This window comes from Ambystoma mexicanum, chromosome 2q, assembly GCF_040938575.1.
Source record: "Ambystoma mexicanum isolate Mex_15411 chromosome 2q, UKY_AmexF1_1, whole genome shotgun sequence".
Lineage (NCBI taxonomy): Eukaryota > Metazoa > Chordata > Amphibia > Caudata > Ambystomatidae > Ambystoma > Ambystoma mexicanum.
In genome coordinates, this window is record NC_090924.1 from 343590540 (window position 1) to 343605868 (window position 15329).

Below are 15329 nucleotides of genomic sequence, written 5' to 3' on the forward strand. Positions count from 1 at the left end.
ATGTGGATCTATTATAAACCCTCAAAGTGATTACAGTTTGAATATAGAAAGCAAAGACAAATGGGAATGTTATCAGCCAGTAATGGGTAGACCTACATCAAATTACTTTTGCAGGACGCAGGGATCTAAACCTTGATATACGAATAAGAGGAATCCACAAAAGGAAAGAACAGTATCCTTAGAGTATGACTCTGTGTGTGAGTAATTAGACACTAATTCCCATGAATAAAACCCACCATATAATGCATGCAAATCACCTAGGAGTGTAAGGAATCACCAGTAGAGACAACAAGTCTCTGAACTCTTGAAGGAATGCAAGGCTAAGCTTAATTCACAGGAGCACTTAGCCACCAATATCCACTGAGGGAGACAAATTTGCTAATTGGCAATGACACACCTAATTGGGTTAATGTAACCAATGAAAAGGGCACAAGTTCCTCAAACAGAACTATTGACTATACATTACAAGTGATTTTACAATGTAATGCATAACTAATGTTGTACGGTGATCTTTTCTCACTCCCTACCAATCCAACCCAATACCAACACCAACGTTCTCTCTGGTTACACAATGGGGTTACACATGTACAATGAATGTTTATTTGACATAGAATGTGATGCATTTGGATGGAGGGTCATTGATCTGTAAATAACTAAGCCCGGTTTTGAGAAGGACCTTGATGGCTGAAACACGTGTTAACATAGATGGACACACATATGAATCGGGACATGGTCTGATGAGACCCTCATTAAAAAATGTAAAATTTGAAAAAGAAATATTGACTTAAATTGACTTTCTTGGATGCTTGCTGCAACCTAAGAGTACACAACTTCACAAATCAGTTACAAACGTGCATTGGCAAAGCAAAAAGGTTTGGCTTGTGTATAATTATTAGGCATTTGCCAGGCACTGCTATTAGATACCAAGTATTCACACCATTTTGCTCCTGCTACAATCGATGGCCAGTTAATACCACAACGGCAGTGCCTGGCAAGTGCCTTTCCCGGGCATACACCCAACCAAACTGTTCGCATTGCCAATGCTTGTTTTTTATTTTTGATGGTTGTAATTTTGTATGTAGCTGAAAATGATTGGTTGACTATGCTAATTATTTCGTTGTTATGGGTTGTATTTACTTTGTTTCTGTAATGTAGTCTAATGACAATTGTGGCATGAGCATGTGCGATGATTAATTAAATTTAAAGTAGGGACCACTGCGTGGAGGATAATATGGCACGGAACGCTGCACAACGAGCCATCAATGTACCCCTTTTTGAACGGGGCGTGGGGGGTATTCCTCGCCCCTCCCGATTGAAAGCTGACCAGGCGTGCCCCGCCAGTGAGGTATTGCCGTCTGTTGTTCATTTCAAGTCTTCGGTGTCAAAATTATTGATCGCCAAAAGAACTGTTACCCGGCACTTGTTCGATATAGTTGTGTCATAATGAGCGATTTTATTTAAAACTACATAGCGAGGATTAGAGGTGAAAACGGTCAATACTGTTCGTGAAATGTGCAAAGTGTTTTGTGGGGCGCGTTTGCCTGTCATGGCTACTGTATCGCCCGCCACCCACAGCTACACGCAGACGCGGGCTTCCCAGTCGGCATCCGCCGGCTGCTGTGGGGGGCAGCTGGGATGCGGGTGCGGAGCTGCTGCTGCAGGTGGGCGCTGCTTCCCGCATCAGGACCAGCTGCGCCTGGCCCTAACGCCCCGTCTCGCGCGCTCAGCCCCCCTCCCCCCTCTCTCTTCAGTCACCGGATTGGACGCGCCCTTCCTCAGTGTGTAGCCTGTCTCGGATAGTTCATTCTCCACCTCCACACACGCACACACACACACACACTGTGACTCATTTGCGTTGCAGATTCCAGAGGTTGCGGTCCGTACAACGCCATCCGTGCCAGCTCCCCTTCCTTTTCTGGACCGCAGCACATCCAACCCCCTCCACACTCTTGTTCATTTGCACTTCCACAGATGCCCCCGAAAGATGGTGCCCAGCAGGTAGTTGCGGTAGCTTGCCCCTTGTCCGCCCCGTAGCGCGTCGCAGGGGGTTGCTTCCAAGATGACCCCTCGCTGCCCCCTGCTCCCCTCCGCTTGCCCGTCCGCCTCCCGCTGCCGAGCCGTCCCGGGGTTGTGAGCTCCGAGTGGCGATGAGGAAACGCACCGACTGCGCCGCACGATGAGCTGCTTCGGGTAAGTCCCCTGCGGTGCCCGCACCACATCTAAAGGGACAGGGCTCGGGCAAGGGGGTGGAAGTGTCGGGGCACGGCACGCAACCTGGTAAAATAGCGCTGTGAGTGGAGTCCCTGCTCCTGAGATCTCTGTGTAATGTGCCTATCACTTGTTCAAATCTGCGCGTGTGACTCAGCCTTTCCCTCCCTTCCCCGTGTTAAAATTACTAAAATGCCCTCGAGTTGGGTAATGATGTCCTATAATGATGTCCAGTAGATGGTTAGCCTTGTGTTGTGCTGTCACTGTTGTGTACTGTAAAACTTCCCGATGGCATGGTTTGTGCACATCTGCATTGCCTTGAAAACGAGTCCATGCGACATAAAATCGTTTACTAAGCGCTCCCCATTGACGCCTGAGATAAGTGAGGACGAGAGGGAAACTGCGAATTATTTGCTCAGGATCACATGTGATGTATGGGTGCCCCGTGTCCAGGAACACAACTCAGCCCCCCCCCCCCCACCCCCCGGATTATACCCGAAGGTTTAGCCGCTCGCCCGCAGCGTCTGTAATAAACCACCTGACCTGGCCTCTACTAGACCTCACTCCCGCTTATCCTTCCCTCGTCACTAGACACCATTAGACCACATCTCCTCCACTGCACATCTCTCCCACGAGACTACATCTCAGACTTCCAGTAAACGGCATCTCTTCTACTTGGCCACATCTTCCATTAGACAGCATGCATTCCATTAGACCACATCCCCTCCAGTAGACCAGATCTCCTCCATTATACATCTCCTTCCCTAGACTACATTTCTCAGAGAAAACTACATCTCTTGCATTATACCACATCTCCTCTATGATAAGACATCCCTCCACCACTAGACTGCATCTATTCCTCTAAACCACACCTCTCCCACTAAACCGTGTCTGCTCAGTTGGCCCGCATGTCTTCCATTAGACAACGTGAGCACCACTAGACCACATCCCCTCCACTAGACCACATCCCCTCCACTAGACGAGATCCTCTTCACTAGACAACACCTCCTTCTCTAGATTGCATCCCTATTCTAAAGAACTTCTCATCAATGATACCACAACTCCTCCACCAGACTACATGGGTTCCACTAAATCACATCCCTTCCACTAGACCACATCTCCTCCACCAGACCACATCTCTGACCCCTCCAATAGACAACATCTCTTCCACTAAATAACATTTCATCTACATGACGACATCCCCTTCACTAGACCACATGCCCTCCACTAGAACAGATCTCCTCCACTAGACAACATTTCCCGAGCGCTTGTTCTTCTTCTGCTGACAGATTTTTATCCATCAGCTGTGATTTTGGATACCGAGGCTTGCGCCTCATTACTCCATCTTCTCGGGTTGAGTATGCAGTCATAGGTTTGTATTCTTCTTGGTCTGTGTGGTCTTGTCACAGTAGAGCTGGTTTCACAGGGTCTTTGCAGTGATGGGCCGTGGGTAGCGGTCAAAGGGATTGTCAGTGGTGGCAGTGAGTCTTCTGATCAGAGGGTTTGGGTTCTGATCCAGTCCTTGACAGAAGTTCTTACTCAGCTTCGCTAGATGTTCGTCCAACATCTCAATGTCCAGGTCTCTGTGAAGGTCTGCTATCCTTGTGAAGATTGGAGCTCCAGACGATACCCGCAGGGCCTTGTTCTGGACTATCTGAAGACTCTTCCGGTTTCGCTCATGGCAGGTCATCCATGCTGGGGAGGCACACATCTCCTTCACTAGAATACAACTTATTCTGAAGCTCATCTCTTCCATTGTAGGATATCTCTTCTACTGGGTAGAATCTCCTCCATTAGACTACATCTCATCCACTAAACCACATCACTTCCACTAGACCATATCTTATCTACTAGACCACATCTCCTCCACCAGACTACATCTCAGACTCTAATCAAGCACATATCCACTAAATCCCACTCTTCCACTAAACCACATCTCCTCCATTAGACCACATCCCCTCCAATAGACAACATGCCCTTAACTAGGCCATATCTCCTCTTGAAGACCACATGCCCTCAACTAGAACATACGTCTTCTGGTAGAAAACATCACCTCCACTAGACCACATACCCCAAGGACACAACTCCATCACTACATAGTATTTCCATTAGACTGTCTCCCTTACATTAGACCACTTCTTCGTTAGACCACATCGCTACTTGACCACAGCTCCTCCAGCAGACCACCTCTCATCTACTAGACCACGTCACCTCCACTGGACAACATGCCCTTTGCTACACCACATCTCCTACACAATATAGTATTTTGATTACACGTAGGTACCACTTCCATGAAACCACTTCTTACCACATGTAACCTTATGGGTTTGAAACCGGAGTGAGCACCTCCCATCTTACTAGAGTCAATATAGGAAGAGCCACGGCGCTCGGCCCCGGTGGCATCTGCTATCAGCCCGTCGCAGCCTCAGTGATGCTGCGCTGTTTTGAAGGTCACCTTGATGTTGCGTGAAAATACATTCTTAAAGCAATTAATGTGACTTCCCCTCTCGGCACCACACGTCCCTATGCATTATGAGCTAGGACGGCGACCAATCAAACCGCTTGTTGCACTCGGGCCGGTTTTAAATTGGCTTAAACTGAATACTGAACGTGCATTGGTAGCTGACAAAGATGCATTGTTCGACCTCAAACACCCAGGAATTATACACGCTCCCTGGTTTAAACACGTTCAATCCATCCTGTGCCCAATCGGAGAAGGTTAACTGCGGGATAGGCCTGCGAGTATTAAAAGCTCTAGTACTTTGGTCAAAGACCACTATACGGCTTGGTGTAAAGAAAAGGCCCTTTCCAATTGCGCAAATAATAATCACATTTCACATTATTTGGCTATCAAAACATGTGCCTTCTATGAGCAGATCCTAGACTATATGTATGCTGTTATAAGTCTTTTAACACAGTTACGGTTGCGTATCTTTCCTCTAGATGCACTAGCCAAGACTAGGGGTCCAGATTGCTCAGGTCTTTGGAGAGCGTGCGACCAAAGTACTGAATCTCCTCAGCACTTATTGGTGTGCCCTGCATATGGAAACATTGCTAATAGCTCCTTGAAACCATGGCCGAGGGCGAGTGCTTGTTCTACCCTGTCCTCTGCCTTGGCGCTTTGCAAATCACTGTGCACAGTGGACAGTATAGATGCCGTTTCAACCTCTATCACGCACGCCTGGCCAAGAAGAACGAGCTTCTATGGAGAAGCGTCATGAAATGAGGCTTGCCTAATCATCTCGCGCGGTAATACTGCAGAAAGGGCTCGTCCCTAGTCGAATTCCTGTACGCGACAACTACGGTAACTGTAGGATTATTAATGGTTTCTATGTCTGTGTTATGCTTGTGAACTGCATTGTTGTAGGCCGATGTCTAGTGTCACTTTTTGGATATTGATGGGAACTACGTGATGAATTGTTGACATTGGTGTCATGTTTTTAGATTGCTTTTATGACCATTTGTCAAAATAAAGCGAAATGAAATGGAAGTGAAATACGTCGAAGGTCACCCATTAATATGACCATGAATGGGAACATTCCTTCCTGGGCGAGTTCAGTGCTCGCCTCAGAGATCAGCGGACTTCAGCCGGCAGCCACAGGTTCGACCCCCAAAAGGGCAGACTCAGTCCTTGAGCCATCCGGGGTTCCTAAATGACGCCCCATTAACTTGCGATATAATAACCGGGATGATTACACCACTTAGAAGAGGGGCTAATCTGGCGCGAAGAGACGTATGAACACGTGATATAGTTATTATGCTCCTATTAGTTTCAGGATGTATAGAATGACACAGAGGTCGCTTTTCTCACGCGGGCCTTCCTGCTCGGATGGTAGCGCCATCTGATGTTGCCATTTATTACATGGGATAACACATCCCCGACCTAAACCCCCACATGTCAGGGGGGCATTTTCGCTGTCATCACCGGCTACAAGTTCCGGCTATAGGACTTATAAGTAGCCCCATCACCTGATCCCCAGCTCCTATATAATGCACTCCCATTTTGGAGTATTTATTTTGGTGCTGTTCTTTCTAATGGAACATGTATGTAAGGTGATTTGCCTGTTCATTGGTTCAGTGAGTTGGGGTAAGGCGTTTTCCTCGTTAGTGCTCAGTAGTAAGACAATAAGTCTGAGAGCTTATGTCTTTGGGGTTTGGGGATTTCTTGCTTCATCTTGGAACATTTTCTTATGCTTGATATCACTTGGAAAGGCCGATTCTTTAGCAGATCGTACACTTAGAATCAATACAAACAATGTTTAAAATGAAAGAAAATGGAAGATTCCCAAAAGTACAAAAAATCAGTGAGCACGTCCCCTGCCAGGTCTGTCACTGTAGATATAGAGGACTTCTCAATGACGGGACATACCTCTTTTTAACAGAGATTATTGATTGCTGCTCTGCCCCAAACATACCTCTAACAAAAATAAATAAACCTGTGCTCTAGCACCTTGAAGCGCCTTTTTTGTGTTAGATGGGATTAACAGTAATTATCATAGAGCAAATAATCGGACAGACCAAAGGAAGGTGGTAAAATACTGCTTTAATCTCAGTGAAAGAAAGCAGCGAGAAATACAGCTATCAAAGTAGATGCTCGAAATTCAACCTAGGTTTGGTTGCACAGAGCGTATATACTTTCATATACGTCATTCATGATGCCGTTTATAAAATATCCCAACTCTCCACTTTTGCCTCGGCTGCGCACCCTGTCAATACCGGAGTACCACAAGGAGCATGTCTATCAGCCCTCCTATTCAACCTCTATTTGTCCACCCTCCATGGAATCATCCGCCCGCACAACATCCTGTGCTACAACTATGCTGATGATACACAAATCATCCTGAAACTCCTCAACTCAAACCTCCACTCCCAGCCCGACCTTACAGACTGCCTCCTTGACATAGACCGTTGGATGACTAAAAACCACCTCCTCCTAAACCCCACTAAAACCGAAATCATGGTGCGGGCAACACTGAGCTTCGCCCCCTCCCTCTACCCTGGCCTTCATCCATGGGCGAAGCTCCAACCCCTTCCCCTACAGTAAAAAACTTTGGATGCACTCTGGACTCTGACCTATCCCTCTCTCGCCAAATCAACAACGTCTCCAAATCTTGTCATTACCATCCGAAAATTCTCAGACGCATTTTTCCCTACCTCGCATTTCGGAACAGAGTTGCCGCTGTTAGGTCCATTGTAATATCAAGACTGGACTATGCTAACTCCCTCTACCTCGGAGTCCGGGCATAACACCTTACTAAATTACAAAGAGCACAAAACGCTGCCGCCAAATTGCTTCTAGCACTGGGCTCAAGAGACCACACCACTTCAGCTCTCAGAACCCTGCACTGGCTCCCATTTGGACAAAGGGTCACTTTCAAGACTCTGTGTATCACTCACCGAGCAGTGCACATGACAGGCCCAATATACCTGCAAGACAAACTTAAACCTTTACGACCTCGCTGCACCCTAAGATCAAGCTCAGCACTCCTTCTGGTGATCCTAACCACCAACTCGGTCAGAATCGGAGGATCCTCGTTCTCAGCCTTGGCCCCCACTCTTTGGAACTCACTTCCCCCCTCACATCTGACACACCAAAGACTATTTGTCATTCCGCAAACTACTAAAAACATGGCTCTTCCCATAACTCCAATGATCACCCTAAAGATGGGCATGAATCTTCCCCAAAACACACAATGAAACTAGCCTCTTGACAGTCAAAATCTCAGCTCCCAACCACTGGTTGTGATGAAGCGGATGGACTGAACTGATGAGTGGACGCTCATCAACTTATACCTGCTCACCGTGCTTCCACAAGCCAGAATGAACGGATAAGGGAGATGGATCGGACGGAGGTGATGAAACGGTCAGAGTAGATGGAACAGAGTGAGTGGATAGAACCGAGGGAGTGGATAGCACGCAAGGGACTAGATGGAACGGAGGGAGTGGATGGAACAGATGCAGTGGATGGAAAGGACGGAGTGGATAGAATGGATGGAATGGATGGAGTGGGTGGAACGGACAGAGTGGAGAGAACGGATGGAGTAGAGAGAACGGATGGAACGCATGGAATGGATGGGGTGGATGGAACGGGTGGAGTGGAATGAACAGGTGCAGTGGAATGAACGGATGGAGCGGATGCAACGGATGGAGCGGATGCAACGGATGGTGCGGATGCAATGACTGGTGCGGGTGGAATGGTTGGTGCGGATGGAAAGGTTGGTGCGGACGCAACGACTGGTGCGGGCGGAACGGTTGGTGCGGGTGGAATGCTTGGTGCGGTTGGAACAGTTGGTGCGGATGGTAGGGCTGGTGAGGATGGAAGAGTGGATCGAGTGGATCGAACGCATGGAGTGGATGGAACGGACGGAGTGGACGAAGTCGATGGAACAGATGGATCGGATAGAATGGATGGAGCGGATGGAACGGATGGATCCGATGGAAGGGCTGGAGCCGATGGAAGGGATGGAGCCGATGGAAGGGATGGAGCCGATGGAAGGGATGGAGCTGATGGAAGGGATGGAGCTGATCACACGTATGGGGTTGGAAAGAACAAATGGAGTGGATGCAATGGAAGGAGTGGATGGAACGGAACGGAAGGAGTGGGTCGAACGGAAGGAATAGAAGAGAGGTTGGAGTGGATGGAACGGAAGGAGTGAGTGAACAGGAGTGCTAAATGGAACAGAAGGAGTAGATGGAACGGTTGGTGCGGATGGAACGGTTGGTGCGGATGGAACGATTAGTGCGGATGGAACGGCTTGTGTGGATGGAAAGGTTAGTGCGGATGGAACGGCTTGGGCGGATGGAACAGCTTGTGTTGATGGAACGGCTTGTGCGGATGGAACGGCTGGTGCGGATGAAACGGCTGGTGCGGATGGAACGGTAATACGGACGGAACTGATGGAACGGTATGTGCGGATGAAACAGCTGGTGCAGGTGGAAGTGTGGACAGAGTGGATGGAACGGATGGAGTGGATCGAATGGACGGAGTGGTTGGATCGGAAGAAGTGGATAGAACTGACGGAGTGGATGGAACCGACAGAGTGAACAGAACGGATGGAACTGATGGTGCAAATGGTGCAGGTGTTATGGCTGGCGCGGGTGATAAGGATGGTGCAGATGTTACGGATGGTGCAAATAGTGCGCATGTTACAGATGGTGCGGATAGAGACAACACCTGTTCACCATGAAGCTACCTAATATCTGTATCGCCTATGTATGCCATCTACCAGTATCCGCTTATGTATCTGTATCCCACATATACCCCTATCCATCCTCTCGTTATATATATGTATGTCGCTATGTACGTCCCCACTGTCCTGCTCACGTTCTCGGTCTCAGGCAGGCACTTGTACTGATATCCACCATATCACACCACAATGCTTACTCTGATCTATACACCATCATTGAACTAGAACACAGCTATACCATGACAAATTCGACACAGCTGTTCGCATTCGAACACGACCCCACGAACACCTCATCACCCTAATAAAACACAGCTAGCTGAGCACATTCAGGCTAGCTCAGGCGTTCCTCAGGCCTAACGCAGCCAGAACCCAGTCTTGGTGTCCACCCACCAGACTGAACACATCCAACTAACTTCATCAGCATCACACCTATCACTATAAAGCCGCTATCATCCAACAACCACACCAGCTGCACACATAGCCTGTTCACCCATGCACCATACGACACTCTTTCTCTCTACTGACCTGAACTACGGTTCCCAAGGGCGTTCAACCTAACAGCGCTTTGAAGTCATACCAATGATACATAAGGCGCTATATTAATGCCAAGTAACAAAACATAACATAAAATAAAAACCTAATGCCGGGAGGGATTAGATTAGGGGAATATATCTACTTATAGAATGATATAAGCAGGAGTCAAGTCCTAAAAACGAAAGGCGGGGAGACTCATCAACAAATGCAATGGGATGTGACATCGCCAGAAATTAGCATATCAAGGTGGAATATGTACATTTCATTAAATTGGCTTTGCATAACCACCGAAATTACACAGGACAAATGGTATTTGCCTTTCATAAAATCATCACACACACAAAACCAAGAGGATATTTTCTTCTAATAGTGTTTTTGAATACGTTAAAAGGTGTGCATGTTTTAAACTCCAAGAACCAATACAAATGTTTTCCCTAGGACTTGCAGCACCGAAATGTGACATTTCACCTTTAGTTTTTGTTATTCTTCATCAGTTTATATAGTGCAGTGGTGAAGTGTCTGGCCAACAACCCGACGACTGCTGTTTGATCCCAGAGGTCGACTTTGATTCATAAATCAAAGAGGACATTCATTGTTTCTAATTTTAGCTGGGGGGGACTGAGTCCATCCTTTGAATAAAGTGGGTTGGACGTCCCATTGCGTGTACCCTTGACTTGAGCCCTGAATATAAGTGTTAATTTCTCATTGGCTGCCCCTTGTCTGTAGGAAACACCCTGAGCTATTTCTACACACGTCACATACTGATTATAGTTGAGAATATGCCAGTGGGCTAATAACTGCAACATTGTATATGAAAGCGCATGGCAGGCCTTTTAATTGGTTGGCAACCCTATCCAGCTTTGGATTTCAGCTTGTTTTAACAGCACGTGACCAACGTGAAACCTAGGTGTTCAAGCTCAATCAACGTGTTCTTTGTTTTCTCAATTAGTCCATTGTATGTCATTGACCTGATCCTTCGCCAAGGTCTATCGTTTGTAGTTGACCTCGTAGTCTGCTCACTGTTCTGGGATATTCGAAGAGACCACTATCTTAACTCGAAGCTCTAAAGAATAGCCTTTTTGTTTTGAGTTCTTCATCACGTGTCAGGAGACCATGATTTTGTCAAATTCTGCCTCTCAATGTCCGCTATTTGATTTAATTAACCAGGGTGCCATTTCCCTCTCTGGCCTTTAGAGACTTGCTCACTCCACCTGACATAGGCTATTGCCTTCGTGGTTGTTCAATACTTGGCATCAGCAAATGTCCTTGGCCTCCTAATCTTCGCAGAAATATGTCTCATGCATGTGATCTATCCATTTGCCCTTCTCTGTGCCTTGCACCAATCTCTCAAAATAGCTTCGTTGACTTGAGGTCAATGTATTCTGCACATGAAAACAGCTTCTTCATCAGTTCCTTAATTTGTGATCCTAGACCTGTAGACTTGTTTTTGAGGTAGCTGGGTTTATTCTTTAACCCGGGCCGTCGTCCATTTTCTTCCAATTGCTGTCCTAAATGTTATATATATTACACGGCCACGGTAGTGGCCGTGTAGTTATGGTTAAGTTGCTGTTTCCATAGGAAGAGGACTTTTTTGTGTGGCCTATAACTCTGCTCCCCCTGGACGAATCCTCACCAAACTTTGCAAAAAAAGTATATGGGCCACTCTGAATTGCAAAGTTTGGTGAGGATTCGTCTAGGGGGGGAAGTTATAGGGGGGTCCCAAAACGTCTTTTTTTCCCATAGACATAATGGAATAAACTTTGCTCACGCCTACAGCCCAAACCGCTGGACGGATTTTCACCAAATTTGCGACAGGGGCGGCGGCTTGGTCCCGAAAGCGTGCTTTTGTTAATTTGGTGTAAATCTGTCCAGTATTTATTTTTTAAAATGACCAAAAAATAAAGCAGAAAAATTAGTAATATCTATGTCCGCTCCGCGGTCACACTTCCCTGTTCGCTCAGCGGACAAGATACTGATTGGCTAAGGGGCTGGCGTCATGACCGTGGACACATGACGTCTCTGCTGATTGGCTGCAGTGAGCCGTGTTCTGCGTCAGATTGTTTGGATGCGCCGACATCTTGGATCCGCCGACAGCGCAGCGGCCACCAGCAGCAACATGCTATTTTGAAAACTATTTTGCTGTGTCAGAGTGCTTGGGGAGGTTCAGACAGTAAGAGATGGGTGAAAAACTGTATTTGTTCAGGCGGTAGGTGTTAATGATGTATTCCCTATGCTCGCCTTGTTCAGGATGTTTGTACGTACAGAAAATGAGGGGTCTCATAAGGGTAGTATTTCAGTCCGGGCTGTGCACAGGCAACTTGAAACTGTTCTAAGGACACGCGTGGTGTTAGCGAACATTGAAATTGAGTACATGCCGTAATTAAATATTTATTTTTCTATGGGTGTGCTATTCATTTGTATGCCGCCATGGGTGTGACATGCTGCAGTGGTTGTGGCCAGGCCCTAGAGTCTTGGATGCATGTCCGTAGGCCGTAGGCCGAAGGCCATACTTCCAAGACTGTACGCCCTGACCACAACCACCGCAGCATGTCACAGCAATGGATACACCTGTAGTATTGCTTATTGATCAGATGGTTGTGGGGAGTGTGTAGAGTCTTGGGCACTGGAGGTATAAGCCACTGCACACCCATACATTGTAATATCTATGGACATGCAGCTAGGAATATAGCCTCTGGCCACAACCACTGGTTTCCTGCCACCAAATTCATACAGTAAAGTGGAAGTTGGTTCTCAATGTACGGCGAGCAATGCCTGCGTCTGTGTTGTAATGTTTTCAGATTAATATTGAAGTCGGACTGGCGTTCTATGTTTTGAAATCTGAGGCGGCCACCTGGAGTGTTTGATGGAAACAGTGGTTTACGCGCCGTATGGGAGTAGTGGTTCCCATGATAGGATGCTCATATGTTGTTGCAAATTGAGAATGTATTTGCCTTCTGAGTGAAGGTCAGTTGATTTGTTTTTTTTGTTGCAAGCTCAGTGGGTGTCATGATTCCTGCCCCTCATGTCCCCAGCCCTCCAAGATGTCAGGCAGGAGCCAGGCCATGATCACACACATGGCCCTCAAGGGCCTCTCCATCCCTCCAAAGACCCACTTGGAGTCAGACTTGGCGCTTGTGGCACCAGACTCACTCACTCCCATAGGATAACATTGGGGATTGGACTTGTAGTGCATTGATGGGGACAAGATGGATGCCCCCACATATTTTGGTTCCCAGAACTGCATGTGCGGTCTAGTCTTTTGGGTGTGGTTCAGCCCAGAGACACCTGGGATACCCATAGACTATTTAAGCCACGCCCAGGCTGAGAAACATGCTTTGTGTTTTCTGCACCTGCAGCGTGACACTCACCGTGTTCGGATCGGTCTCCAGTAGGCCTGCATCTTTCTTCTGCGCCCAGCTCCTGCAAGAACAAGAACACCATTAGGAAGAGCCTTACCTTGCGACACTTCTGCCCATCATTCATCGCTCCTTCTGTTCTGCGGGCATCTTCGGCGGTGTCATTCCCATCCTGGCACTCCGCTTCCTAAGGAAAAGGGAAAAGAACGGAAAAAAGGCAATACTAAGCATTCATCAAATCTTCGCTTATTTTTAAAGACTGTACAAGCTTCAAACACTTATCTGAATCCCAGCCGCTCTGGGGGAACTCTGTCTCCGGAACTTCTCATCCATCTGTAGAGGGAAAAGACACTCCAGGTTAGCGTGGAAACATCTAGAGGCGCTGCATACCGCGCTTACTCACCGCATTTCTTCTTCATAAACGGCATCCATGCTGAAAACATCGCAGCACCTAAAAGACACAGAAAAAGAACTCAGTTCAATACAAATACGAAAGGGTCGCATCGTGCATCGCGCTCTCACTCACCTTCAGTGCTACTCATCTCAGCAGCACGCCACCATCCCGGACGCCGGCCATCATCTAAGGAAGGAAAGAAACGAAGTTAGAGAACTGTTCAAAAGACTCATTATACTTACCTGTCGGACTCTTGCCAGTGAAGTAACTAGGCAGCAATGAGCCCGCATCAATCAACGCGACCCTGCGCTGAAAGCAGGATGGAGAGCACACTTTCCAAGAAAACAAGGTGAGCTGTGGATCAAAGGGAAGGGTTGGACCCCGGGGAAGAAAGGGTTCAAGCACACAGAGACAATAGGGAGTTAAACTCTACCAATACTGTGTGTCAGGCCCAGTCTCCAGTCAAGTAGATGACAGGGAAGGGTTTGAGGTCGTAAAATGTCAGAACAGGCTGAGTGACATCCCCGTGGATACCAGGTGAGCGTTACAGTAGGTCCACGCATTCACCTCAATTCATAAGGGGCTATTGTTTTTTGACTTTGAGCGAAAGGGAAACTTTAAAAGCTACGCAAGGAATCAAAGCTTGGAAAAAAAATACTGTTTGATAAGGTTATACTTTAAAAACGCTTGTAAGGAACATGAAATATCAGTTCATGAATATTCTTTGATGCGAACAGTTTGCTGTCTGACTTTAGCAAAATAATGGAGGCTGTGAAGATGATGTAAGTTTAATTTTGACGACTGTACACTAATTGTGACAATGTAACTGAAGTATTATATTTTTGCGGAGTTGTAATTTTCTTCCAATAACAGAGAGTGTGCATTGTTTGCGTTTGCAGGCTAAGACTAGAGTCACGGTTGGTGACCGTTATTTCTTTTACTTTTAAATGTTATGCTTGCCCAACATAGCTTAGTGTATCAGTTTGCACGTTCTTTTGGTCTTGTGTACCATTACGACATGTCATTTTTTCTTGCTTGTCCATTCATGCCACCTCCATAACTGTATTACCATCTCACTGTGTAGTTGTCCTTTTTTTAACGCTGACAGCGAGTGCTGTTTATCTGCGTTTGTAGGGTGTCATTATATGTACCCATGGTGAACTCTAATATTTCTTTAAAATGTCATGTTTGGCCACTTACATTAATCTTTGTGCCTGTTTTGGAAATTTTTCCTAAAGGTTGGGTATTGACACAGATTTTCTGTTACGCTTTCAGCCTAGCTACATTTTGCCGTACTTTGCATGCCACGGTTTTCAGGTGCCGAGTGATGGCTTCTTTCCACGCCAGATGCAACTGCTGGTGACCGGGTGCCTGTCCATTATAATGTTATGGGATGACAGGCCAGGGCCGCTCTGTCCCTACGCTGAACTAGCGACAAGGAGCGACTTAATATCATTTATGGTGGTGTAAAGCAACGGTGATGCCGCTGTGTTGGAAATACCTGTGCAAACAAATCGAGTGCTCCAACAGAAATGCATACTTTGTGTATGCGAAATTAACTGCAGGTGTCTCTCCATGAACATTTTCAATGTGGCCCTTGGAGTCATTGCTACAAATTATTTGGAAATGGAATTAGTCTGTTCATCTCTG

General features: G+C 46.9%; 1 protein-coding gene across 2 annotated transcripts in view; it reads left to right on the top strand.

The window, feature by feature from the left end:
• The window catches only part of GRID2IP (Grid2 interacting protein), an 837949-nt gene that overhangs the window by 298055 nt on the left and 524565 nt on the right, over positions 1-15329 (top strand). The window contains exon 1 of one of the 2 annotated variants that reach the window (XM_069647355.1): positions 1669-2190. The exons of the other annotated variant lie outside the window; for it this stretch is intronic. Coding sequence (XP_069503456.1) covers positions 2177-2190 — 14 coding nt within the window. The 5' untranslated portion in view covers positions 1669-2176. Of the gene's footprint in view, positions 1-1668; positions 2191-15329 lie in introns of those variants that run through there. 2 annotated transcript variants of the gene reach the window in all.